This window comes from Phalacrocorax carbo, chromosome 4 (genome assembly GCF_963921805.1).
Source record: "Phalacrocorax carbo chromosome 4, bPhaCar2.1, whole genome shotgun sequence".
Taxonomy (NCBI): domain Eukaryota; kingdom Metazoa; phylum Chordata; class Aves; order Suliformes; family Phalacrocoracidae; genus Phalacrocorax; species Phalacrocorax carbo.
In genome coordinates this window covers 60,315,004-60,342,611 of record NC_087516.1, presented here as the reverse complement: position 1 = coordinate 60,342,611, position 27,608 = coordinate 60,315,004, and the positions used below count along the sequence as shown (strand labels likewise).

Below are 27,608 nucleotides of genomic sequence, written 5' to 3'. Positions count from 1 at the left end.
CACTAGTTCATGAGGCCAGCAAAAATGCTCGGAGGTTGAGGGAACACAGTCATTCATTTCTATTCCGCACAGGTCACTTAGAGAGGGATTTCTCTTCTGGCTATGCTTTAGCACGCAGGTCAAAAAGCTGCTTTCCTCAGAGTACTGATTCCCTTGCAAGAACACAAAGCATTAGCCTCTTCTCAACAAAGACACTGAGGCCATATCCATTTGCATGAGGAAGCCCCAGGCTAGAGAGCAAGGCAGGGAACTATGTCTCTAAAACTTGCTTTTAAGGAGTACACAACCAGTCAACGGTGTAATTCTGAAATGAAGACAGTCTTGTAATGCTTGTCATATTACAATGAGAGGAAGATTTTAAACACCTTAAGAAAAAAACAAATACACAAGCAAGACCAGACTTTGCTGTGCAAATACCTTATAAAGCTTTTTGGACTGTAACAGAACCCCAAGTTGCTGTAACTAGATGGAAAGCCTGAATTGAGTCTCAGGGTAATAGGGTAATAAGAAATCCTGATATTCACAAGGCAGCTTCACACCGTGCCTGTGACTTCATTACACACCCCACTCATTCAAAATGATTTATACAGTTGTAGGAGAAGGAATATTAACTACTTATTTTGAGATAGCCTGTAAATTCACATCTTAGTATGCCAGGCACTCTACAGGCAGTACCAACTTAGAGGCTCTTCTCTCCCTGGAATTTTGAAGTAGCTTGTCCGTAACATACTACTTCGCCTGACGTTACCTACTGGCAGACCTTTGACCGAAACAGTACTGATCAATCCACTTACTTGCTCTAGCTGTAAGGAACAAATTTTGAGCCACAGAATTTCAATCAATATACAAGGTAGAACTAAACCTGGGTGTTACTTCGCAAAGGCCTATCAGTCAAAAACCAATGCCCTGCCCTCACACCCTCCCAAACTTCCAAATACCCCTATTTCCTGTCAGTGAAAGGCACTGCAAAGCCTTGTGAATGTCTTCATTTTTAAAAGGGCTAAAGTGAACCACGCAGACTTCCAGAATCTCAATCTGCAACCAATACATTAACTCCTCCCTGAATAAGTGTTCTCATTCTTTCAGAGCTAAGTTGCTAAACATCACCATTAGTTTAAAGCCAATTTTAAAAAGTTTTAGTTTTGTTCTGCTTGAACCAAGGTACGTTCTTTCCCAAAAAAACCTTACTGTCAGACTCCTTTGGGTTTCTCATTCTAGCATTCATCAGTTAGAGTAGCATTTTGCAAGGCTCCTGTCCTCACAACAGAAGTTAATTCACTTTCCCTTTTTTCTTTTTTTTTCCCCCTCAAAAGGAAGAAATTACTTTTCTTTCCCAAATATTAATAACTTGCAACTACTTTGAGAGAAAACATTGCTGTCAGGCACACGTCCCTATGATACAACCAGTGGACATAATCTGTTCATGCACTCGCACCCCTTGATCCATTTTCCAGTTATACTTACGTCAGCTTTAGTCTTTTAATATGACCTGGCATCACGGGAACATACAGCATTTTGACCCCCTGTACAACCATAGTTGGTTCAATTCCGTATTTCTCCTGGAATTCACAAATTGAAACCTATTAAAGGACTAGAACAGCTGCATGAGCTAGCAGATACTACTACTGCTAATACTACCACTATTCAAAACCATAGGATCCCAGAACCAGAAAACTTGCTAATGCATGGATGCTGACAGAAGTTTTATTAAGATACATTTGAGCCAATTGAATTAACAAAGAATTTGAAAATAGGCTTGGATGCATTTACTTAGAGACCTTCCCATTGACATTAAATCTTTCTAGAATTGCTCTGGTTTGAACAATAACTTGATAAAAGGAAAAAAAAAACAAAACCAACTGAACAAAAAAAACCCAAAACCCAAACCAAGAAATCCTTCTCCTCTCATCATGTATTAATCCAGTACAATAGACGATTAACTTACTCTGACAGCATTTATGAAATCCGACAGAGTAAAATCCTCTTTCCCATATATTGTCCACCTGTCCCAGATTGTAAATGATATCCCATTTCTGTTTTAAAAAGAGAAAGGTGAATGTGAACTCAGGCACTGCCTTTAAACATGTGCTGTAGAACTGCTCTCTCTTCTAGTGACTTCCCGTTTTATCTTGAGCAAAAAATCTCTTCCCTCTCTGCTGCCAATTCTGCAGCCCTTTCACCTGGCTAAGCACAAGACACAGTAAGAACTCTGAGTAAACACAGTATCTGGCAATGAACTTACTGAGTTTTCAGACCTGCTGAAAAACAGCTCTTGTATTGACTAAGACACAAAAGTGTGTCCAGTCTGTGCAGACAGGATATTTATTAAAAACCACACTGCACATCTAACTCATCTAGATTTTTAAAGCCTCACTAGCAACAGCTTCCACTGAAAACAAAAGTAAGCCCTTAAAACCGCTGTTTTTAAAATTAGGACAAAAAAGTACATGCTGCGTTTTCCAAACAGGATGTTCTTGAGCAATGCATTATGGGACACCCTTGTTGGTACTAAGAATATCACTCACATCTTTAGCAGTACACAGTAAATGGGCAATAGAGTTTGATAGCAAGCACTAAGTGATTCGTGATCTTCCAAGTTTAAAGAACAACGAAAAACCAACCCTGAATATCTAACACGTTCAACTGGAGTATGACCATGAGCTGTGGCTCCATCACAGCTCTGCTATGCGAGCACATAAAGCCTTTATCTGGTTATCTGGGTTTAATAACTGTACAAACTTCGCACTTGTTGCAATGGCTCACCAAGTTCTAAGCAACAATTAGCAGGTTTCCAAATACCACCCCTTTTGCCATTGTCCTTCCTACCTGATTTCCGTTCTTCTGACTTCAGCTGTCTCTGTAAAGACCATTATGGGAATGGCGAGGTTCAGAAAACAGTTCTTGTATGCATCAGCTGGGTAGCCACCCACAACTTTGATGAGTTCTAGCGCAACCTACAGTAAACAAGAACCCCGTACTTCCATGAGACCAAACACAGGTTTTAGGTACTGTGTTATCAACACTAGTTTAATTAAGATGCCAGTAACTACAGAGTTAACAACTTTGTTAATGAGGTCAGCGTTTGCCCAATCGGCAGAGTAAATCACATCTGGAGACGCAACCCAATATGCCACAGAAATCAATTCTGTTGCTGCTAATGGAAATATTTAAAACATTCAAAAGCATTCCTAATGTAGGACTCTTCCAAAATTGTTTAATTCAAGACACCTCCACAAAGCATGCAGCTCTGTTGAGGTGCATGGATGTGAACTACTACAGAACAGACCCTTTCCACTCTTGGCAGTGGCACTCTGATGGAAGTTAGTATCAGCTGCAGAAAACAAGCCAGAATGCTGATCTCCAACTCCTCTTTCTGATCAGCAAATCAGAAATAAAAGCAGCAAGGGCTTACCACACCTAGAACCAAGAGTGACCTTTTGTATTGTACATGAGAAAAAAAGATTATGAAGTTAAAAATAAATGCATTTCTTTAACTCAACTCTGTCAGGGTAGTGTTACTCAGTATCCAGACAACAATGGTTTTATGCAAGGAACAGTAAGAGAAAGAAATATGCATTTTAAAAAGCATACTCACCAGCCCTGATACTGCAGCAGTAGCTGTTGCAATTGCAGGAATAATCTTTCCAGCAATGCGTTTTGTTTTGAACCGATCTGCTGGTTCGATGTTGTACATCTTGGCTCGCAAGTTTGATGCTGCTGTTATGAAATCTATATGCCCATTACTATCATCATCTTTTTCAAAGGAGATGGGCTTCATTTGCAAGTCATCTGCTCATGAAAAAAAGAGCAAAAATCATTATTAGAAAACTGAAGATGTTCTAAACATAAGTCATAAGGAACTAGAACCTTAACAAATGAAAAATGTCACATTCTGGAGCTTGGTGCCTTATTTATAACTTGCTTTCCTGTGCTAGAAGCAGAAATGCCCCTATCAATACCAGTTGTTAAAAGTGAGTAATGAAAAATATCAGCAGAGCTAGATAATTTTATTTTCCGTGCAACACCAGATTTTGGACAGTCCTGTGGATGTTTCTTATACACCCCATCTCACTATAGATCCAGCCTGCAAGAATTCCCTCTATAAGCTTTAACTGTAACCATTTCACTATGGACTCCGCAGCATGGGAGGCAGAGGTTAGGGCTGACACTTCAGGGGATGGGTTAGAACCAAGCTAATATCTTTCTCCCCTGTGTTCACTGGCTAAAAATGCATGCATGTAGTTGCTGCCCAACGACCTTTTCATATGGCCAGGCACAAAAATGGGATTCAAACATCCTCATTTTAACATATCTAGAAGATGCTGAAGAAGACTAACAGCCTTCACAATTCAGGATAATTTCAGACTGATTCCTGTAAGTAGTAATTCTCAACCTTCTCATACCAAAAATCACTTTCAGTCCATCTGGGAACTGGCTGGCACCCTTTCCGTCCTTAGGAGTTCAATTCCCTGCTGCCTGCTTGCTGTCATCAGGGTTGTACTTACATGCAAGTGTAACAGCGAACAAAGAAAACTTGCAGGAATCTCAGAAATACAGAAGCATAGCATAATGCCAAACAATAAGGACAGTTATCTGCACAGCAGTTAAGAAAGCTTTACCTATCAGCTATCTGCTTCTTGCAGAATTACAGAACTGCTGTCATGCTACTGACATTGCAGTTGCAAGATGTTACTAAGTGATGAAGCTAGTTTGCACTACTCACTTTCCAGAGCTTCATTGGACAGTATAGACTTCTCCAGCTGGAATATAGCATTTCTTTCATCCTCGCTGCTGACTGGAATATGATCTGGTTTTCTTGCAGTTTCATCAGTCTGTACAACCTGCAAGCGTGTGCAGTGCTTGAGTAACAAAATACATGAAGTTTGTACAGCACAAGTGTGAAGTGTGCAGTGAAGGCAGGAAATCTATTCATCTTTTCTCCCCAGTTCAAGAGAGACATAACTTACAGAAGCAAGTCCAGCCAAGGGCCACAAATATCAATAAAGACTGGAGCATCTCTCATGCAAGGAGAAGCTGAGAGAGCTGGGACAGTTCAGCTTGGAGAAGAGATGGCTCAGTGGAATCTTATAAATGTGTATAAATATCTGAAGGGGGGAAGTGCAGAAGGAAGAGCCAGACTCTTTTCACTGGTGCCCACTGACAGGACAAGGGGGTATGGGCACAAATTGAAGCATGTAAAAATCCATAAGAAACATATTTTAAAGAAAAACAAACAAACAAACAAACCCAACCAAAACAGAGACAGGCTGTGGAGTCTCCATCCTCAGAGATACTCAAAACCCAATGGGATGCAGCCCTTGGTGACCTGCTCTGGCTGCCCCTGTTTGAGCAAGGGGATTGGACCAGGTGGTCTCTAGACATCCCCGACAACCTCAACCATTCTGTGATTCTGAGTTAAAATATCAGTTTTGTCTAATAATGCAACCATTCATGAGACCAGTGTTAACACTGAGCAAGAAAATATGAAAACACCCTGAATATTTGCTAATTTTAAATGATGACAAATGCTAGCCACTGCACAATAACACTTAAGCTGTTTTGAAGTTAACACTTCAAAAATAAACAAGAGAGTAATGACACCTCCTTAATATTACCTGGAAAGAAATAACAAATTGACACTAGTCTTGGATTTCTTTAAAGTTGCTTATGAGTAAAATTTTGCTACTTTTATTAGAACAGTATAGGCTCATATAAACTTGAAAAAAGCTTGCAGACTGACAACCATGCATGGGAAACAATGCTACAACAAATAATTTGCAAAAGGCAAAAAACTCCCCACATCTTGCATTTAGCATCTGGTACATAGATACCTTAGCTATATCAAGTTAAAGCAGCCCTGTATGCCACACTTTTGTTTCCCCAAAACACCTTTTCACTTGTGTTTATTTCTCATCAGCATCAGTGCAAGAAGTAGTTGGAGATGTGGGACACTGCTTGTGGATTTTTTTTCCTTTAAACTCAATATCACACTTACTTTGTTTGAAGGTCTGAACTCTGGTACCTTCACAGCTGAAATTATCTTCAAAATCGTTTCCTCTGACAAATCCTGTTAGGGTTTTGAAGAAGAACAATTTAAATTCACATCAACTCAAAAAGTATATCCAGTAGCATTTCAAAGAATACCAAAACATCCCATAAATATTCAATGATTTTTCAGTGAAACATCATCACTGAAACACCAAGTGACGTTTTAGTTGCCCCAGTGAACCAGAGTGGTGTGAAGTGCCTAGCACTTGAAAACTGAATAGAACTGAAGTGTAAACGTGACTTACAGGATGATCCAATCAGAAAGGGGTAGCAATAAAAACAAAGGATAAGCAACACAGAGGCTCTGGGTAGTGAAAAATAAAACTCCCAGACCATAGCTAAGACACTGAATTAAAAAAAATGCCTTAAAGAGGTCTTCTTTCAGTTCAGTTATTATATTGCACAGGAAATAGGTCCATCAAAGAAAGAATTCCCGAGTTCAGTGCTTAGTGAAAATACCCAATACACTAACTCAGTTCTCCTCTGTGTTAGGGATTTAAATAAAGAAGACTAGATGTTAGCACTTGCTGAACAGCCAGTGCTGAATAATAGATTACTTTGAGAATCACTTTAATACATTCTTGGAAAGAACTGGCAACTGGACATCAGGCCAAAACTGAACACATGCAACCAAGTTATGCGATGGGGACACTGTTACAGTATGGATTACCTTTTCAGTGAAAGGAATGCAGTACACCGTTGCAAAGAGTTTTGCTGCACTCACAATGAAACCATAGTGCCTGAAGAAAAGAGGAATATAATTATTTTTGGTTGGTTGGTTTTTTACTTCTGTGGCTCAAAGGTTTGCAATCACATTCAAAGAGGTCTTGAAAACACACACAGAAAAACAGAATTCCGACCCTTTGGTGCACACAGTACAAAACAGATGACAGATTTTGAGGGACTCGGAAGTCCTCCTGAAAACTAAGCAAACTTTGATGAGTGAAGAGTTATTTAATAAAAACCATATTTCCTTAACCTCTGCAGTCAAGAAAGTAACTACAAATGCTCACATGACATCAATATGATAACGAAAAGCTTCACCTCAGAAATACTTTGATATTTGCCATGATCTCAGTTTTCACCCAAAATAAAAATGGCAATCAGGACAGTTTCTCAAAGCAGCTGTAGATATGCAGCACAAAGGCTTTTCAATCCTTAATCCTTCAATGACATCAATTTTTCTAATTATCTGTAATACCAAAGCCATCTAGATCAGACACAAATTGTAATGAAGAAAAGGGGTCCCTCCACTAGGTCATTTTAGGTAGTCCTGCATTTCATGACGTGGGCCGATGGGGCAGGGACGGTACCACAGCAACAACCCAGTAATTCTGTAGTCACAGGAGAAATGAAACGGGTTGTCCCAAGCCATTTCACATTAGATGTTGTCAGACCTTCCCACAGCACCCTCCAATCCCATGTTAGTGAAAGCTAAATTACCTGCAGTGAAAGTATGAGACAGTTCACCAAATTGCCACAGCGCAAGGCCATGCACTAGTACCTGACAGGCACCAGTCCAACTTCTGGGGCTATAAAGCCATTGCCTTGCACTTTCTGCTGCAGGGTGAGTTTTATGCGATGCTATAAAACGCATCAGCTGCAGTACCATACTTACAAAGGATCATTAAATTCAAACTTCACTGGGAAAGGTGGCCTCTTCGGTGACTGCCAAAACAAACCTGGTAAGAAGACAGATTTAAGATGAAATCCTAAGGAATCAGGAATGGCAACGCACGACGCACACCATGAATTCACAACAGGCACAAAGGGGCATTTGTACTTACTTCCGTCTTTTAATCGTGTATCGAGGGGAAACGAATGAAGGAGCTGAAGAGCCTGCAGGAAAAGCCAGAGCAGCTTTAGTAATTGTCATATACAGATTGACATGACCACACTGAATACAGCTTTTAAGACACTCCAATAAGTAGTTGAAGTAATTGAAAGAGTTAAGAAAATCTAAGATGCCTGTGTCAAATGGAAAGCTTAAAGACACAAGTACCTCTAGACGGAGTGACTTGCCCATTCATTCACAGGACAAAGATGACAATGTCACCTCCTCTGTCAAAAGTCGAAGCAAGACGCTTAAACCAACAAGCAAAGCCTTCCCCCCACCCTGTTGTCACTCTAGGATCCTTGCATACTGATTCACCACTGGGAACGCAATGTTTTCTCAATTTGAGAACTACCACCAGGGCTTCCATACACACAGACATGCTACATTTATTAATACACATCATGATCACATCTTTCCTACAAAATTACACACACACACACACACACTTTAAGCAACACTGCGGACCAGATCCTCAGATCCTTATTTCAGCCAACCTTTCTGTGACATCTTTGAGAAAATCAGAGATATGGAGATGAGTTCAGTAACAAAAGTTTAGTGGGAGAAACAAAAAGCCACTGTCCTTTAGTAAAAGACATCTGATAATCCTGCTGCTCTGGAAAAATGCCAAGAAAACTGCACAAAGACTACTGATCAGAGCACTAGGAGTGAGTTAAAAGCACTGCAGTAGAAAGAAGAAGGGATGCAGCATTTTAAAGTTTCAAATACAGTTCATTATTTATGAAGAGATGGAAATGAGTGCAAAGACTTGGCCACCTAGTTATTAGACTACCAAGTTTTCCAAAATCCTCATCAGTCTATCTAGTGCCACCTCATTTCCAGGTCTTACCTACCTTATGGCTAAAATACTTCTCAAATTTTACCCTTGCTAGTTCCACACATTGAGTCCAACTTCGGGGTCTTCTACTAAGTGTTTTAATAACATGAAAACAGCCTTCTAAGCTCTCCCCTGATTTTATTCTCTAGATAGAGAAGGAAATATGAAAATGTTAAAACAGACAAGATTCCTCCCAATCCAGTCAAACAGTAAATATGTTTTTAGTAAGTTACAGACAAAAGGAAACAGAGGGTCACTCTGTGAAACATTATTCTTTATGTGATCCTCTCCACTGGGTTTCTCCCCAGGTGCTGTGGTCTACTTGATTTATTTCCACCCAGCCCTGTGAACCATGGGCCATTACAGACTCACACGGAAAGATATCAAGCAATTGAGTCTAATTTATTACGTAGCTGAGTTCACTTCAAACTATGTCTTCCCTTCATTTTTCCCAGCTGGTTGCACATCAGTGTGACATCTACAATACACTCACTAGCAGTGCCTCAGTATTTCTGATTTCTATATCATGTACAGAGCACACATGAGCTAGAGATGCAAGCCCATTTATGAGGCACTGGCTCTGAATTATGAGGCACACCAGAAACACTGTTCCCATTAAGGATCAGCTAATGACTTGGCCAAATAAGTCTTCAGGTTTTCTGAATAAAGTCAGAAAGTAAGCCAAATCTCACTGAACTTAAACAGAAACAAAATCCATAAAGCATTATTTTAAACCCTGTTTTTTACCCTGACAACATTCCCCTACCTGTAAAACTTCCTCTGCAGACAGATAGGTTTGCCAGAATTTGTTAAACAATGAAGGTTTGTGAGAAAATGAACTTTCAAACTAGAAAATAAAAAGAACAAATATGGCATTTTACAAAAAGTATATCAAATCCCCCACCTTTCCCAATACACATTAAATTATGATGAATGACAGTACACTCATTCCCATACCTTATCTCTTGCCCACTGTATCGTATGCTCAATGGCAGCTGGGAAAGATTTCAAGGTGCAAAAAGGTATTTCTTCTTCTGGTGGATCCCGCTGTAATTAAGGAGAGTTCTGTGTAAATGCAGGCTTATTAAAGTTTATTGCTAATAACAGCACCAAGAATTTCTAGGCTAAATAAGTTTAAAACTCCACTGTTATAAAATACAAGATGTATTGCTTATGCTTAGAACAAAATCTGTTTTATGAACACTAACATATCACTCTATGAATAACAGTCTAAACAGTGGAAAGGAAAACTGAACTCTGAAACATAAAAAACCAGAAGAAATTGCCAGCCAGCTTTCGCATACACTCCCAAAATGAAATACATCCTTTCACTCAAGGCCAGAAAGATGACTGACTTTGTGCACCCTAGCAAGATCATTAGGATGCTCAAAATCCTGTCTCTGTGTCCACGTGGCACCATGTCATGATGTTCTCAACCAGTGAATCTCTACCTTATAAAGGCAGTTTCACAAGGACTTAAACAGAGGGATACCGCAAGAGTTTGAAGGTTCATTTCCCCCTTCCCCATTCAAACAGAGCTGTTATGCATGCTTGTAAAAACTGGCAGGCTAATTCCTATTAGAGGCTTGTGTTTCTCCTTCCTGCCTGTAGAACTGATATTCACCAAAAACAAAATGAGCAGGCAGAAAGCAGTTTTAAGAAACAAACCCACAAGTTCAAAACCAGTTTGTAATGCCACTGTGGGACCAGATTCTTATTTAGAAGGGAGTTTTCAAGGGGAAAAAAGTAGTCAGTCCCTTGGAAATGCTTCAGAATTAGGACTTTTTCCAAATCTTGTGTTTCATGATTCATATACTAGTTGCTTTTAGTTATTGGCCTAGGTGCAATCGTCAGCTAGGTAGCAGACATGGTATCTCCAGTCTGCTCAAATTTTTTTTCCTGTGAGCTTTTTCTTCAGAAACCAAGGAATTAATTATCTCCTAATAGTGCTGATCTTCAGCAACTCAAATAGGCCACTTATTTTAGACAGATACATAAATGATTAAAGAATCACAGGGCATCATGGGACTAGCTACAGAAGATAAGCGATGGTCTTAAAACACTTACATGACTATTATAGGACTCTGTCAGATGGGGCACAATAACTTCTGTGTGTCCTTTTGTTCCCATGGTTCCAGAGTCTAGAAGAGGACGCAGGTTTGCTACACAACGACTGACATGGAAAGACACAGACTATCAGAATACAGCGTAATCACTACACTCTTGCCTCGCAGACTTTTTTGGAGAGTAACCAGAACTCTCTCTGGGCACTTTCAGAAGAACAGAAAGCTTACACCAAACTCGGGAAAAGAAGAGGTTAAATGAGAAGAGCTATTTCAAGTTAGATCAGGATACCATAAACCTAAGCCTACCTGGATTACAGTATTAACAATTCTTTCTAAATGTAAACATCCTTACTTATAAATTTAAATACATATTCTTATGCATAAATAATTCAACCTTAAGACTGCCACAGCATTCTCACCCTCACCAGACCTTGACAGCTATTAATTTCCAAGAACTCACTCCAAGGCTCTCTGCCATGTGAACAGTAGCAGCCACACAACAGCAGAGCTGGTTTCCACCAGAGTATAAACCCTTTCCTCCCCCCAGCCAGCATCCCTATAAAGTAGCAAGATATATCTGAGCAATTTCTTATCAGATCTTGTACGCAGTTGCAGATCAGGAAGATTAAGAATAGAAAAGCAGAGTTCACACGAGAACATGAAAAGCAGCCCTCGCTTCCTCTCCACAACCTACCTATCGATGTATCTCCTTGCCTCAACATTGTCCAAAGCAGTCACAATCACATCTTGCTTGGTATAGAATTCATCGCTGTAAGTGTTCTCAGTGGCTGGACAAACTTTATTAATATACGAGTCGATCTTTAAGTAAGGATTGATGTTCAGGGTTGCTTCTGCTGCAGTATAGCTTTTAGGTTTCTGGAAGTATAAATACATGTTTATATATCAACAATATTCAGATAAAGAACATCTTGGACACAGAAGTATTGACTTCATCTGCTGATCAGACGACAATTCACTGACAGAAATGTTAGCATGTAAAACACATAATAAAGGAAATTCTTTAATCATATACCTCCCTCACTAATAAATATCTTATTAATCCAGTTTTATTTTCAGTTTTATTTAAAGTGGTGTGTCAGAGACCACGAGATGAAAATGTTTAAATGGTGCAGCAGAAGCATACCGAGTAACTGATACTGATGCCACGTGCTGCCTCCCATGCTCTCAAAATGCCAGAAGAAACGAGCAGTTCATGACTGTCAGAAGACAAACCCATCAGTTATTGTGACTATACCTATGCAGCATAGACATCAAACCCCTGTAAAAAAATCACATTACTGCAAGGCATTCTACACAAAGCCAATTCAGGAGCTAAACTGAAATAAGAGTTTTTAACCTACCTGACACTTCTAGCCATACTACATGCAATTACCTAGGGATCAGGACTCAGAACAGTGGAACCCAAACCAGTGTGGCTTCTGAAAGTTCGCAGAATTCATCTTCCATTTATCTATCCACCTAAAATGTAATCTGTTCCCAGATTTGCTGGACATAAACAGGAGGCAGAAAATTCAGCTGTTGGGTTTTGGGCAGAGGAATCCCTTTTCCCCATTGCTGTCAAGATCTGAGCCACCTTTTTTATTTCGTGCTGTGTTTGCAAGTTCTTTCTGCTTCTAAGGAATTAACAGTTTCTGTATCATACATTTACTGAACGTACTTTTTTTTTGCCAAGCTATTTACCAGCTTAATGAAGACTGAATTAAGTCAGAAGATAGCAACTTTTGTCCAGTTCCATTAGCAGTAGCTCTTCTATTGAGAACACTTCTGCCAGTCCTGTCCATCTTTTACTGTTTTGTTTCATTCTCCCCAAATTTCAATGGTATAGTAAAGCATTTTTAGCATATAAACCCATGGCAGCTTCTTATGCAACACAGCATTCATCATCATCCACTTCTCAAGTTCAAGAGATTTCATTAGTGAAAGACACCAAGTACAAATTAAGATCAGACCAGCCCATTTTACACAAGAGATATTGGTGGTAAGTGGGATGCGAACATAGTTCTAGGTATTATTTTAAAAGATACTGGATTTCATTACAGCATTTAAATCTTTTCTACACTGAAGTACATGCACTCACAAGTTCAGCTTTTGGTGGGGACACAGGATGGGGAACAGGAGAAGAGTCTGGAATGTTTATTGAATGAGAAAGCCTACCTGTATGTGATGAGGTCGAAAAAGAAACTGCCTGTTCAGGTTGGATTTCTCTATCAAGTCTGGATCTGTTATTGTAACCTAAGTCAGAAGGGGCAAAAGCAACATCTGAAATTACAATTTAAGTGTAGCACTGAGCAATAATCTTGATGAAATCTCTATAGAAACTTGTCAAAACAAAGCACTGCTGTTGTCATCCCACTGTGGCTAACAGCTCTGCCTGTGCTGACTGATTAAGCTTTGATTTAAAAATCAAAACACAGCAAGACTGCTCCAACTGTGTTCTGCTTCTAATTGCACACTACTTCGATGCTATGCTGAGGCCATTTTACCCTCTGTGGAGAGATCAACCTGAAAAAAGGCTTGGACTTTCAACATTTTTTAAGTAGCCTAATTATTTAATTATTCATTGTCACATTAATTTTTAATAAGCAAAGTGAGGTTAACAGGTGACTTACCAATCCTTTGTCTTGCCCACTACCAACACCAAGAAGTGCAAAGTTTTTTAACATTTCACAGCCTATTGCTCCACAGCCAACCTAAAAAAAAAAGAAAATTACATTTTTAGAGTCAGTAATGTTAAGTGACAGCCATGAAGACAAGTGTAACAGACAAGTCCCATTATAATTTTGGACCATTTATTCTGCAGTAGCACACATCCTCAGGGCTGTTCTCATCATTTTGAGGACAGTGGACGTTAGCTGTATCAACAAAGCATTTGCAAAAAGCGTAACAGTGTCAGTCATACTCACCAAGAAAACATTCAAGTCATGCAGTTTCTGGCACAGAGAGTCTCCAATACAAGCCCTCAAGGCATCATACCTATCTCCCCTACGCAGGCACAGGAGACAAAAACAGAAGACTAGTAAGTTGTCATTTATCACGGTAGTATCATTGATGCCAAACTGCACTTTGACATGAAGTAAGAAAATCAGACCGAGTCCTCTATCATTCCTGGTCCTCCCATGCTCAAATACACACACATTCACAACCCCAAACCTGTCCCTCCAGCAAACCGCACTGACGTAACTGTAAAAGACATCTTCTGTGCCTGCCTGAGACTCAGATGTGAACAGTACAAAAACAGCAGATTGTAGTTATATTTACCGTGGGAGAAATTCTTCAGAGCCCATCTTTTCTAGACGTGTTACAATGTCTAACATATCTATATATAGCTGTAAAAACAAAAGAAAAAACCAATAAAAACCGTGAAAAACATTCACATTATTTTTGTTTAAAAACCAAAAATATTTTCTATATATAACAGAGTCTAGAAATCTAAAACCACTAAGTTTTAACTGTCAGTGGAAAACTATACAGCATTCCGTTCCTTACAGTTCACTTAAATTTTAGTGGACAGGAATAAGCACCTGGACACAGAGGGGAAAAAAGCTCACTGAAACATGAGCCACAAGCTTTTGACTTCTGACGGGCATGTTACCCCTCCACATTATACTGTGAAGTTTTATTCTGACACTTATCCTGAGAGTCTGAAAGCACTACTCTTAAGCGGAGTAGCTTACATCTGGACTGTATCACACCTCTCAGCCACGCACTGACAGGCCAACGCTCTCCTTGCTTGTGGGGAAAAAGAATGTGATGTCTGAACCCCAAATACAAAAATTTTAACTAAAACTGGCTGCACTTCTATTGTACATATAGAAACATGGTATCTTTTCCTAAATTCAGTCTCAAGTATTTTTTTTTCCCTATTTCAGGAGTTGTTCTGGCTGTTTTGATCAACAGCATTTACACACAACTGTACATTGGTAACATCAGTGTCAAAATAAAGATCCAAAAACAAAGACAACCTTACCCACTGCTGCAACGGAGAAAATTTTCCTGTTACTGCTTTCAAGACTTCCTGGCTAGCAACACCACCCACAGCTGCGGCCAGAGGAGCTAGAAATCCCTGCGCAGTCCTAGACAGCCATTTCACTATGTCTCCATTCACCTGAGGCTGAAAAATAAGACATAACAACAGATTTATCCCTTCAGTCAAGCAAGTCAGTGCTTGACATTCTCATAGATTATTGTTCTTCAGTAAAAGACAGACAAATCATTTCTCTGTGACTAGCAAAAAGGTTTCCCACCAAGACAGATCCACTGTATACCCTGTACTTGTAATATGCATTTATGTAAAAACTGGATTCACAGAGCCACAGGATGCAGCCCTCATGTCAGGTGAATGTCGGGTTGAATCCATGCTGGAACACCATTCTATTTCCTTGCATGGCCTTCAGAAAGCCAGCTGATCCATCTGAAGATGGATACAGAGACCAGAACAAGGACCAACACCCGAAGCATGACCTTTAGGCAAGTAAATCAAAAGTGCATCAAAAATGACTCAATGATGTTGATTCCTCACTCACTTTCTTTTCCAGTGTTTCACTTATAGACATGGCTATCTTCAGCATTTCCTCAGCATCTTGAGGACATCTAGACACCAGGACAGAAACAATAATGATCACTTAAACATTCCAGAGCCCTTCTAGAAACACAACCAAAAGAAAAAAGCACTGGCTACAGTAGGAAGAGTTTGGAAATCTATATTGGTTTTAACAGTGACCATTAAAGATGCACTTCTAAACGTTACAGTTAGCTGAAGAACTGGAGCCTCAATCTTCAAGCCCATGTGCAAGTCCAGTCTTGTGATTTATACTTTGTAAGTAGTTTTGTCTCATGTAACTCAAAATTATGCACATCCAAGAACTACATGTGGAAAAAAAATACTGTCAACTTGTTTGTTTTTTAAATACATAAGCTACAGGGTAATTCAGGAATCACTGAAACAATATTTCCATATTAACCCCACAATGTGAAAAAACTGGGACAGAGAGGAACTTCCTCCAGAAGCATTTTCTATCTGCCTGGGCCCAGAAAGTGTCCCTGCTATACTGGGAAAGCCCCGTTACAAACCCAGGCCTGCATTAGGTAATATTTTTCATCTAGATGTCAACTTCTCATTTCTATGTCCTCTGTTAAGTACCAGAGTACTTAACAGTGTGTGCCCTGCTGCATGTCAAGCCAGTAACTACAATGAAAGGAGCGATCTGTCTGATTCAAGGCTTTGCAAAGACACAAGACTGCTGCATTACCCAATGTTCGGTCTGCGACCAAAGCTCTCCTGGAAGTGGTTCAAGGCAAGCATGGCAACATGGATCTGCAAAGGTGCCTGTTAAGACAACAATAGCTGTTGATCAGTTACAAACTCAAGAAAACTGAAGAAAACAAAAGCATCTATTTGAACTCTTCTGTTACCATTTCACTTCCTTGCCTCTTAACAATACTGCTCAAAAAAAGTTTTTAAATAGCATTAAAAAGTGAACTTGAAATACCTTACACCAGTGTTTTTACAAACTGGGATTATAAAGTACTGCTCAGCAGTAACACATCATCCTTCACACACATTCAGCCCCAACTTCAGCTAAGCCCCACCGAAGAGTCCCCAGAAGAATTTAGTGCTGAAGTTGGAAAATGTGGTAATCTTCTTTTAACTAGACATTAGAATGCACTGCATTGTGTCAAACATCAGTACCAAAGCCCAGCATTAAGGGTCAAAAGTAGAAAATCTGAACAGGCAAGTTAGACCTTACATTATCAAACAAACAAACAAAGTCATTAGATCAACATTTTTTAGTTTAAGATTTTAATGAGCCCAAGACTTACATGCCTTGCATGTCTGTAATACTTAACTAAAATTGTGTTAGAGGCAAATACTGCTAGCTTCCTCTCAGATTTAAAAATAACTCTGAATCATTTTTTCAGAGAAAAAAAAATCTGTTCTTACACTAACTCCAGTTTCCAATGAACCTATGATCATGTTTTGTGATTATCCTGGGTTTGATGCCAGCGTGATTTTTATCAACCAAACACCATTAAATACAGGAAAATAATCACGGTGTCACTTGCAAAATTTACACTCCCATGAATTAAAGACTTATCAAAAACTGAGCTTTTAAACAGCAGAGGTGGCTGAGCTATGCATTTACAATATACGTGGTGCAAATCATAGATAATAAGCCTCTATGGTAATATAAATTAATGTATATTCTGTGAGACCACACAAACCAATACCTCACTCTTATTTCACATCTTGAACTCTCATTTAACTGCTACAGAATAGAGTTAGGAAATTATATTGTTCTACCCATAAAGCTGCAGATTACATTCCATGTAGTTTTAATACTAAAGGACTTACACCCAAATCCCCACATGTTAATTACCTCGGGCTTGCTAAAATCCACAACAAGGCATAATGGATTTGTTATCTGCTTCTCCAACCGTTCCTGGAAAAACAGAATTCATGGTAACACCACACCCACTTAAGGACACGACAGTCACTGCTACCTGACAAAACAATACTGTTCCTGGAGAGACTAAGGACCAAATATCCTTTCCTGCTAGCACTGCGATTACTCTCACAATTATTAATGATAGAATCATTTAGGCTGGAAATGACCTTTCAGATCATCAAGTCCAATGCCACAAAAGATGCATAAAATCATCACCTACTGCAAGTTTTGTCAATCAGAAATGGTCAGAGAGATTCATCTCACATCCCAGTGGCAAGACCCATCTCTGAAACTGCTCAGAGGTCAGCTACCAGAGGTTTTATAGGCAACTGGTTGCTTGTAGAAATTCCCCACTCAGGAAGCTACTGCTTCACAGAGACAAGATACTGACTGAGCTTTGCATTCTCGTTTCAGAAGCAGCTGGGGGTCACCCCCAGCTTTTCAGAAGAATGTTTGAGGGCAGTAAGGATCTACTTTTCTGCAGGCCCAAGAAGGTACACAGCACCATGTAGCTTACAACCCTTCTTACAGAAACTCATTCGACTCTCCCTTCTTCTCAGAAGGTTGCCAAGAAACCACATATTCCTAGACCTTCACGGAGTCGCCACCAGTACAGGGATGGGCTGCCCAGAATTTTTTTTTCTCCACAATGGCAGCTAACGTTGAAGTCTTTTGTATTCTCTACGGTTTAATAAAATGGTATAACTATTCTTACTCAATAAAATCAGTGTAAAACCAAATCGCAGGTAACCAAATCATGTATCTGCTGAACTCTGCTTCCAGTGCTCAGACCATTGACACTTAAGGACCTGGTTATGTCAAGCACACACTTACAAAGTAAAATATTTTGAGCACACACTTACAAAGTAAAACATTTTGGGCGTCTTCACTTGGACAGCTATGCCTCCATGTAAGTAAGGCTCCATATCCGATGTATCGCCAATGCTGAAGGAATAAGGTGACACCACTGAAAAGAGAATAAAGAGTGACTGATAATTAAAAGTGTCATTGGATACTACAATTCTGTATACAATAAAGTGGGGTTTTACCAATGCTTTTTATGCTGTAATTTTGTAGTGTGCAACCTTGTTTTGAAAGCATAAATGCAGCTGATCCTCCTAACTAACAGGATTGTCCCTCTCTGCCAGTTTCTGGGCTAAAGTATTAGTTTCACCTGATCTGTTATGAAATAAGCTTTTTAAAGTGGTGGCAGATTTAGCATGAATTCTGACGACCACAGCTCTGTACAAAAATGAAGTCACTCTCAGTTTTGTTTAGACAGTGCACACCAGTGTCCCATATACTGCTCAGAGTAGGATTTTAGCCCCGTGACTAGAATACAGGAATCAAAACGGGGAGGTGGAGCATTTAAGTCACATCTTTCCTCTGATACCACCTAGACCATCATTCAGATGAAGCAAGAAGACACAAAAATTGTTAATTCATGGAGAACTGAAACCAAAAGCTGGGCCATAATTAAGAGGAACTGAACACAGCACCAGCACTAGGAAAACAAAAGGGTCCAGAGAAAACAGACTCAATCACATGTTTCAAGGGTACTGTTTTTGTCTCAGACCACAAAATAGTTAAAAATACACAAACAACCCCCACCCACCCGCTCTCTCTTCTGCTCCAGACAAACAGGCATTCAGATCTAGGAACTGGGCAACTCCCCAGCATCCAAAAGGAACCAGGTTATATGCCTTGAGACATGCATGATGCAGACCAAAGCAGGGTAAACAGTCATGAGAATCACTTCAAAAGCATGCTTAGAAACAGAGTGAGGTCAATGCATCCCTGTACACTTAAACTGCCCCATAAAAAACTACAAGGCAAACAGTGACACACAAAGTGGCATTAATTTAGTCCAAAACAGTGATAGAAGCGTAGCCACTACAGGACCCTCCAAAAAAAACCAAAACAGTTTTGTCAAACTAATGACGGTAACCTCAGGGGCTGCCAACTAGTTTCCACTAGCTGAGGGCTTCCACTGCTCCTTAAGCAGCAAGATGAGTTTGGAAAGACACTACTAAATGGAAGTAGACTCAAGACAATGCCAGGAAGACCTTTCACCAAAAAGCAATTTTTTTGTGCAAGCTCACTGGAGGTCTGCACAACCCAGCACTCTTCTGGCTACAGTAACTAACACTACAGTGACCTAAAACAGGCCAAAAAATAAATACCTTGCAAGTGAGTCAGCAACAAGTTTACCTGTTATTTGGTGCGTGGATCCATTTAAGCATGACATTCCATTAACTTCCCGGAACGTTAAGAACTGTCCTGTTTCAAGCCTGTGTGGATGATTTTCAAGGCAAGTGACAATACCAGGATTTGACTGAAAGTGAAAATGCCAAAGTTAGCAAGGAGGAAAGTGTCTGGTGTGAAGGAGTCATGCTTAATCATAGACACATAGCTTTTCGCCTGCTGAAACTGCGGCCTCTAATACTTTTAACACCTCAGTTCTGCCATAGCAAAGAAGTTACCTGTAACTTTTTCAGTCCTGTTACTTTCAGTGTTTTCATAACACAGACTTTCATTTTTACCTTTTACAGTTCTCAGCATGTTAGCAAACTGCATTTGTTAGTTCTCAGCGGTCAAATTAATCGTTCTGTTCTGATGTAGCAGGAAATTTATCTCCTTTTCCAAACCAAAAATAGACTAGGTGTGCAAATAAATTTTCACAGACATTAAGAAATATAGCCTTTTGAATGGTCCGTATTACTTCGTGCTTCCTTTCCATCTGATCTCCTTAAAAAGGACACCCCAAACTAATTCTTGAAAGTTAGGAAGCTTACAAAGCTGGACATCCTTAAATAAAGGAAAGTCACGGCCTCAAGCAGGTCACAAACAAGCTTACACTTGCTGGAATCTTGGACAACATCTCATCCTGTTACAGGATGTCATGCCACCCTCCCACGCACACAGAGACCCCTCTGCAGTCTGAGGACTGCTCATCGAGACCTTGTGGTGGAGCTCAGGTTGTAACATCGTGGATTTGCAAGCAAGCCTGGCCCGTGAAGTCTCCTGCCATCCCTTCCTGAGCTCCCAATATTAGAAAGATTTCAGTTAAGTAGCATAAAACTTAATTACAGTGGACTACATTCACTGTGGCATAAAGAATGGCAAATGAGTTAACCAGAGAAAATTCTTCTCCGATTAAGGGGCAGAATGCCGCCTCAACCCTGCCCACAGGACAAGAACAGCCACTTGATTGTGGTTTTGGTATTGAGTTGTAATTCTGATCAGTTTTACACTTCAGAGAGTGGATGCAAAATACAACTAAAGTCAAGTATCAGATTATGCATCACAGGAGTTTATATATACAGATATATATTCATTCCTTGACTTGGCAGGCAATCAGCACAAGCCATGAAATGTAACTGTGTACTCTTTATCTAATTAATGAGAACAATCAAGTAATCCATTTCCTTTTAAAGATACCAAATCATCCTGTCATGAGCTTGAATTCATATCAAACCCAACTTGCTGCACTACCTCTTCTAGGTTATTATTACATCCAGACTGGAGATACAAGAAAAGACTTGCTACTGGATGAGTGAGGTTATAGTCTGGACTTCCAGAGTTGAAAGAAGGAGCTAAAGTAATTTCCACTTACAAAGCAATAATACAAGATCAAATGCACAGTCTCTCTAAAGTTCTGCACTGGAAGTATTAGCAATAACATCCTCTTCTCATCATCTCTGCTCTGGTATGTTAAAACAAACCCTTAAATTTCTTTTCAGAACAGGATCTCAATCCCCAGTAGTCCTCCTCTGTACGTGCTGCAGCTTCTCAAATTCTCAATAAAAAGTGCTGTTTTCATGCCTATGTCAGGACTTCCATAGAAGGCTTAACCTACTCCCACACCACGGCTATGCCCTCTTCTCTCCACATCTCCTCATTTCTTTCCCTCCCTCAAAAAAAAAAAATTAAAAAAAATTGTGACATCGCACTGTTAAGTAATGACCAGGGGGCATCTGGATGCTCTACAATGTTACCACATTATTACCCACTGGTTTTGATGGAGACACAAGAACAAAGTAACTTTGCCCCTGCTATGTTGCCAATTTTCAACTGCTTATCAGGCTGCCGAAGTGAAACACTTTCCTTGGTCACACAGCCAATAATAAGTCATTGTAAAAAAAATTAAAGCAGGACAATGACTTCTACCCCTTACTTGTGTTATATTTGAAATGAAGATCTCCTTTGGCTCCTCTCCTGTTGTATCCAGCACTTCAAATTCATCACCCAAGTCACAAAACAAACGTGAACATACTCCATATACATCTGCACTGATGAACTAGAAGAGAAAGTAAAAATAATTAGTAACCCTAAAATAGCACAAGCCAAAGGAATGACCTCTCCCACTCAACCTTGGCCAAGGCTAGCAGGTTTAGCTTCTGCGGTGGAAACCTGTCATGTGCACCCTGGCCACTGACTATATAGCACAGCACTCGTGCCAGACTCTAAACCCACGTGAGTATTTCAGAACCCCTACACAAAAAACAGGAATCACACCAGAACGCAGTGAAATACTGCCATTTCTACTACTACTGTTACACTAGGTCTCAGCATGTTCTTTCAGAACAATGATGAGTTAACAGCGAAAACTATTTAACAGAACTTTTTTGTTTTTTAAAAAAAGAACCAGACTATGGTTATCTGGCCTCATACCCAGATAACACCAGACACACGTACAGAGTAGCAGCATCATACCCCCAAAACTCATACTGCTCCATCAACATGCTATCTGCATAGAACTATATACCTAATAACCAGCTTTCTCCACTTCTGGACAGAACATGTTAGAGGTCCAGAATGCTCACTGTATAGATTATTCATGTGCTTAATTTTTTCTATTACCTTAATAGCTGGCTGCTGAGTGTGACAGAAGTCATTAATCTTCTTCTGCAGCAGCAGACTTACTTCAGTCAATATGACACACTGTGAACACAAACAGAAATAAATGAGACATCAACATCTTCAGGTTATGGAAAAAGTAGTAGTAACAGTAAATTACTCAGGTGTCCTGATTCCTTTCCCCCACACATAGCAGAGAAAGCAGTCTTGAGTCAGTTTTCTCATTACACATTAGAACAGATGGGTTACTGCTCCCCAGGTTCTGGAAACAGGATGAGCAAGAGCAGGAACAGCAAATTCTCACTCTTTCTTACTGCAGCTGTGAAACTCAAAACTTAATTAGAATACTTACAAAACCAGTTATGAATAATCTCAGGGAAAATGTAGATCTCAAATTTTAAGATTAAAGTTAGCAAAACAAACACAAATGATACTCACCGGTGCACACCAAGAAGTCTGCACAAGCTTTGAGCACTGGTGTTCATCAAATTGCAGACATACAATTTCTGCAAGCATTCTTTTAAAGTTTAGGATAGTATTGTGTTACAGAGGACGTGCACTGCATCCCATTCAGTTATGCATGGCTTATTATAGCTGGGACATTCACAAACTTTGTGAGCTTGGGTATCACTGATAGCCACACAGTAAAATTCCCAACTCAGACGGAGCCATGCACACAGGTGGAGACAGCTGACTGAACAACTGAAAACATCCTCACTCTACCACAGAGGAGCTTACATTTCATTAGATGCATACATACATAAATGAGCTTTCTAATTATACAGCCTGAGTTTCTACTGCTTGGAATAGAGCACACAAAATATATGTAGAATATCTGTGCTACGTAGCTGAAAAAAAAAAAGTCAGTTTCACCAACAACAACAACAAAAAAATTGTATGGCTATCTGACCCAGTATTGTCATAGTAAATTCCATAACAAGCATCGTAAGAAAGTGCCACAAAGCCACTGTTTCAGCCTTGAAAACAACAAGCATGACCATTTCATTAGTCCAAATACAAGGCCTACTTATTTCTTTACATCATCTCAAAATGTACATTAAAGTTTGTTTTCATTTTATTTACTTATATTAAAAGAAACCCAAGTTGTTTTCTCTGAGCAAAATACCACATACAACTGCTTTATGTGACATACCTGGTACTGCTTTAGAAAAGACAGGTCTGTGGTTTCGTCTAGTGGCACAGTTGATGCTGCTACATGGACATATGGATTGAGTTCTGCAATATGATGAAGTGTGGCCTCCGCCCTGAAAGAACAGCAACTTTCAAGTTTTTTACACATCTACAAAACTGTATTTTCAGTAGAGAAATTCATACCACGCATGCCCTAACAAGAGTACCTCAGGAAGTCTCGCGGCAACAATCAGCAACTCATTTATTCACACTTAAATTCCTAGCAGGTCTGAGGAAAACAGCTCTGTCTAATATACAGCGGGACTCACTGATGGGTCTGGTGTCATGGCTGTTTTCTAGTCTCACATGAGTGGCTGAGGAAGCCCAAGGAAGAAATGCGCCCTGGCCCCCATTATTAAGTTTACATTACAAGCTCCCAACTGCAAGAAGTGAGATGTTTGACTCAGAACTCCAGTCCCAACCTAGACTTCCCCTAATACCTACCTGGGCACTGTACTCAAAGCCAGTAACGCCAGAGAAAAGGTTTAAGGCATATTTGATGTGTATTAGCAGCTCTTGGACAATGAACTGTTATTTTTGCTGCTGCTGAAACCATTACTCCTAGTCAAGGTCACTCCCTCACACCAAAGACTTCACCAACCTGTTCCTTTGACTGGTAATATCATCTTCATGGATGAAGAAGTTGATCCCCAAATCCCATTTTGTGCACTGCTTGGTGTCATGAACTGTAAGAGCCTACGAAAGTTCAGCAAAAAGCATTTATTGGAAGAAGTGTCATAGCACCCAAAAGGATGGATTAAGCCCCACATAAAATGCTGGAGGACTAGCACTGCAGAAGTTTTAGTTGTACCATGTACAAAAAGAAGCTCCTCCAACCTCTTTTCAAAGAAAACTCTTACTGTTTGAGAGGCAGAAATGCATCTGCAATATGCATTTCATTAAGCATTTTCCTCCCAGCTTGCAGTGATGAGAGCATTTAAATACTGAGGATGATTTTTGCCACTCTGCAATTATAGGGCAATTGGGACCTGTAAATTAATGGACTCCCAAAGTTATAAACAAGGGGGTTTTATTTGATTGAAAGAGTTTTAAAGGCTTCTCTTCAATAAAATTAATCCCAGCAGCACAAAAGCAGTTGCTGGATTAAAAGACCGAACCATTCTAGCATCTACACAAAAGGATTCTGGTGGATGACAGAATAGGATAACATATTTTGAATAGTTCGGCTTTTGAGTTTATACCACTCCATTTAGAGAGGCCGCTTTGTACAAAAGGATTCAATGTCTGATCAGCAACTGATTAAAATATTACATGAGGTATTTCAGAGTGCAGTGGACATTAACATAAGTCAGTCTGTACCACTACAACATCCAGATTATTAAAAGTTTTCACTCCTCAAATGTTTTGCAATCCTTCTACTGAAAGACAATTTCAGAAACTTAAGATTAGTTAGCTAGTAGTGTTGTCCCTTTTTCTCCTGCTCCCCCAAGAATACCCAACAATAGAACTGTTTTACATACCTTTACCCCAGCCAGAATTATATTTTTGGCTGAAAAAAAAAAAAGAGAGGGACTGTTGCAAATTTCTTGCAAATCTGTAATTGAATAGTTATGTGGGTGGACACTAACAGTTTGTCATTGCTAAGATCTTCAGAGCTTAAGGGCTTGTTCTCTGTCACATTTGGTTCAAGCATTCTACATCAGCACTGAAAGCAGAATAGCATGAGCCAGGTTAAAAGGCGCTCTATGTTTGTCACTTGTCAGCTGTTCATCCCACAAGTGCAATTACAGAGATACTAAAGACAATGAACTGCAAAACTCCATGACTCTGTTCTGGCATCTGATGCAGAGTACTGTTAGAGCCAGATGAAAGGGTAATACCCCAGGTAAGAACCAGCCAAGACAAGTCTTGCTCATAAAGAATACAGGGAATTGTTAAGGAGTCTCTTGCAGCAGGGCAATTAAGCATTTTTCACCAAATTGCATCTGTCCTCCTACCTCCCACACACCCGTTTCCTACAAGGGGATAATGTGGGCTGTAGCTGTTCCTCTATTACATTCATTGATGCTGATGCCTAAAAGGAATAACTTGGATATCCCTCAGCCTTCACCCAAGACACGAGATTTTGGGTAAAGCAATCTGTCCCATGGAAGCACAGTTTAAAGTAAAATTTGAAATGCTGTTCTAGTAAAAAGCTTACTGGAGAAAAGTCCAGGATCTTTCCTGTGTCTGCTATGTTACTCATACACATCATGCACATATAAATACACTCAGATACTTCAGACATGCTTATTACATCTAAAATAAGCTTTACAAGTATTCTGGGACAGTATGTTTACATACACTCGTGTCTGCTTAAATAAATGTTACCTAACTTACCAATCTCCACACCAAGACCACCCATACCACTCAGGAATACATGGGACTGAGCCATTTTCTGCATTGCCGTGTCTCCAAGAACATATCTCTGGCGACTGCAGCAAAGATGAATTCAGGTCAAACCAAGATACAGATAAAGTGAAGACCATATAAAAGCAAGTCAAGACTTCCTAGTCATTTCAAAAAAAGTCCAAGTATTTTCAGCTATTCTATCATCCCCATCAGTTTCCATCTGCAATACCAAATTCTGTGGACAAGTGTGTGTCACTAGTGACACATGCAGAGTTCTCTTTACCAGCCCTCTGTTCAACAAGCAACTGAGGACATAACACGCATATATCTGAACTGTGTAGTGCTTTAGGAAATAAATGTATATCAAACATAATATTTGCACCTACAATCCAAACAGTGAAACACATTTAGTACAGACCTTTTCAGTGCCAGGTTTTAGAGAAGAGAAATAACTTCTAATTTTAAATCAGTGTAAAACCTATTCAGGATAGTAGGCTTTTGGAAACAACTACCGAAGACACAAGCAAGCCAAAAAATGTCTTTGTTATGAGAAATCTTCAAACCAGAGGGTGCAGCAGCTTTTATAGTCAGATCCTGAGTTCTAAAAGACTCTTAGTTGCCAACTATTCAATGAATCTGGACAGGCTGGAGAGCTGGACCGAGGGTAACCTGATGAAATTCAACAAGAGCAAGAGCAAAGTCCTGCACCTGGGGAGGAACAACCCCATGCACCAGTACAGGCTGGGGGCTGAACTAGTGGAAAGCGGCTCTGTTGAGAAGGACCTGGGAGTGCTGGTGGACAACAAGCTGACCCTGAGCCAGCAATGTGCCCTTGTGGCCAAGAAGGCCAACAGTATCCTGGGATGCATTAAAAGGAGTGTGGCCAGCAGATCGAGAGAGGTTATCCTCCCCCTCTACTCAACCCTAGTGAGACCACATCTGGAGTACTATGTCCAGTTTGGGGCCCCCCAGTTTAAGAAGGACGTGGAACTCCCTGAGCAAGTGCAGCGGAGAGCTATGAAGATGATCAGGGAGCTGGAGCATCTCCCTCATGAGGAAAGGCTGAGAGACTTGGGTTTGTTCAGCCTGGAGAAGAGAAGACTGAGGGGGGATTTCATAAATACCTATAAATATCTGAAGGGTGGGTGTCAGGATGATGGGACTAGGCTCTTTTCAGTAGTACCCAATGACAGGACAAGGGGCAATGGGCACAAGTTGGAACACAGGAAGTTCCACCTCAATATGAGAAAACACCTCTTTCCTGTGCAGGTGCCAGAGCAGCGGCACAGGCTGCCCAGGGAGGTTGTGGAGTCCCTTCCCTGGAGGCATTCAAAACCCACCTGGGCACATTCCTGTGCCCCCTGTTCTGGTGTCCCTGCTCAAGCAGGGGGGTTGGACAAGATGATCTCCAGAGGTCCCTTCCAACCCCTCCCATTAAATACCACCTTTTCTACCAAGAAAAAGTATGACTTTCATAACACTAATGCCAAGAAGTAAAATGACACATACAACACAAGAAGCATTGCGCTGAATTAAGAAGAAGCCTCATTTGTTCAGTATACAGGTGATTTTTTTTTTCTATATAAAGAAGCTTTCCATCCCACCACATTTTATCAGGGATACCATTTGTTCCAGTACAGGCTCCCTAAACTATTGCCATTCCAAGTGATCTCAAGCCACTCCCAGCTAACAAAAATAACAAAAAAAAATTTTAAAAAAACACCCAAACCAAAACACAACACACTGAAGTCTGAAGGACAACAGATACTGATGATGTTCATGAGGACAGAGACGTATGGCAAAGACCGAGGAATAAATGGAATTATGAAGGAGAAAAATTATGTAACATCAAAAAGGAAGGTGAAAAGAAGGTAGTGGAAGAAGATGAGGAACAAGAAAGAGGAATATCTACTTTGTCAAAGGGGAAACAAGCTAAAGGCAGAAAGAAAATC

The 27,608-nt window shown here is 40.0% G+C and overlaps 1 protein-coding gene across 3 annotated transcripts in view; it reads right to left on the bottom strand.

Annotated features, from left to right (window-relative positions):
• UBA6 (ubiquitin like modifier activating enzyme 6) overlaps window positions 1-27,608 on the bottom strand; it is a 34,229-nt gene that overhangs the window by 3,301 nt on the left and 3,320 nt on the right. For all 3 annotated transcript variants that reach the window (XM_064450168.1, XM_064450167.1, XM_064450166.1), the window contains exons 4-33: window positions 25,645-25,739; window positions 24,786-24,814; window positions 23,906-24,000; window positions 23,267-23,378; window positions 22,117-22,197; window positions 21,431-21,553; window positions 19,465-19,588; window positions 18,117-18,220; window positions 17,185-17,247; window positions 16,057-16,133; window positions 15,331-15,397; window positions 14,775-14,918; window positions 14,066-14,133; window positions 13,711-13,789; window positions 13,417-13,497; window positions 12,962-13,039; window positions 11,481-11,662; window positions 10,788-10,893; window positions 9,678-9,767; window positions 9,487-9,567; window positions 8,737-8,865; window positions 7,836-7,887; window positions 7,667-7,730; window positions 6,719-6,788; window positions 5,996-6,067; window positions 4,724-4,841; window positions 3,596-3,789; window positions 2,827-2,954; window positions 1,946-2,033; window positions 1,465-1,559 (exon numbers count right to left, since the gene is read on the bottom strand). In XM_064450168.1, coding sequence (XP_064306238.1) covers window positions 1,465-1,559; window positions 1,946-2,033; window positions 2,827-2,954; window positions 3,596-3,789; window positions 4,724-4,841; window positions 5,996-6,067; window positions 6,719-6,788; window positions 7,667-7,730; window positions 7,836-7,887; window positions 8,737-8,865; window positions 9,487-9,567; window positions 9,678-9,767; window positions 10,788-10,893; window positions 11,481-11,662; window positions 12,962-13,039; window positions 13,417-13,497; window positions 13,711-13,789; window positions 14,066-14,133; window positions 14,775-14,918; window positions 15,331-15,397; window positions 16,057-16,133; window positions 17,185-17,247; window positions 18,117-18,220; window positions 19,465-19,588; window positions 21,431-21,553; window positions 22,117-22,197; window positions 23,267-23,378; window positions 23,906-24,000; window positions 24,786-24,814; window positions 25,645-25,739 — 2,889 coding nt within the window. The remainder of the gene's footprint in view (window positions 1-1,464; window positions 1,560-1,945; window positions 2,034-2,826; window positions 2,955-3,595; window positions 3,790-4,723; window positions 4,842-5,995; window positions 6,068-6,718; window positions 6,789-7,666; window positions 7,731-7,835; window positions 7,888-8,736; window positions 8,866-9,486; window positions 9,568-9,677; window positions 9,768-10,787; window positions 10,894-11,480; window positions 11,663-12,961; window positions 13,040-13,416; window positions 13,498-13,710; window positions 13,790-14,065; window positions 14,134-14,774; window positions 14,919-15,330; window positions 15,398-16,056; window positions 16,134-17,184; window positions 17,248-18,116; window positions 18,221-19,464; window positions 19,589-21,430; window positions 21,554-22,116; window positions 22,198-23,266; window positions 23,379-23,905; window positions 24,001-24,785; window positions 24,815-25,644; window positions 25,740-27,608) is intronic.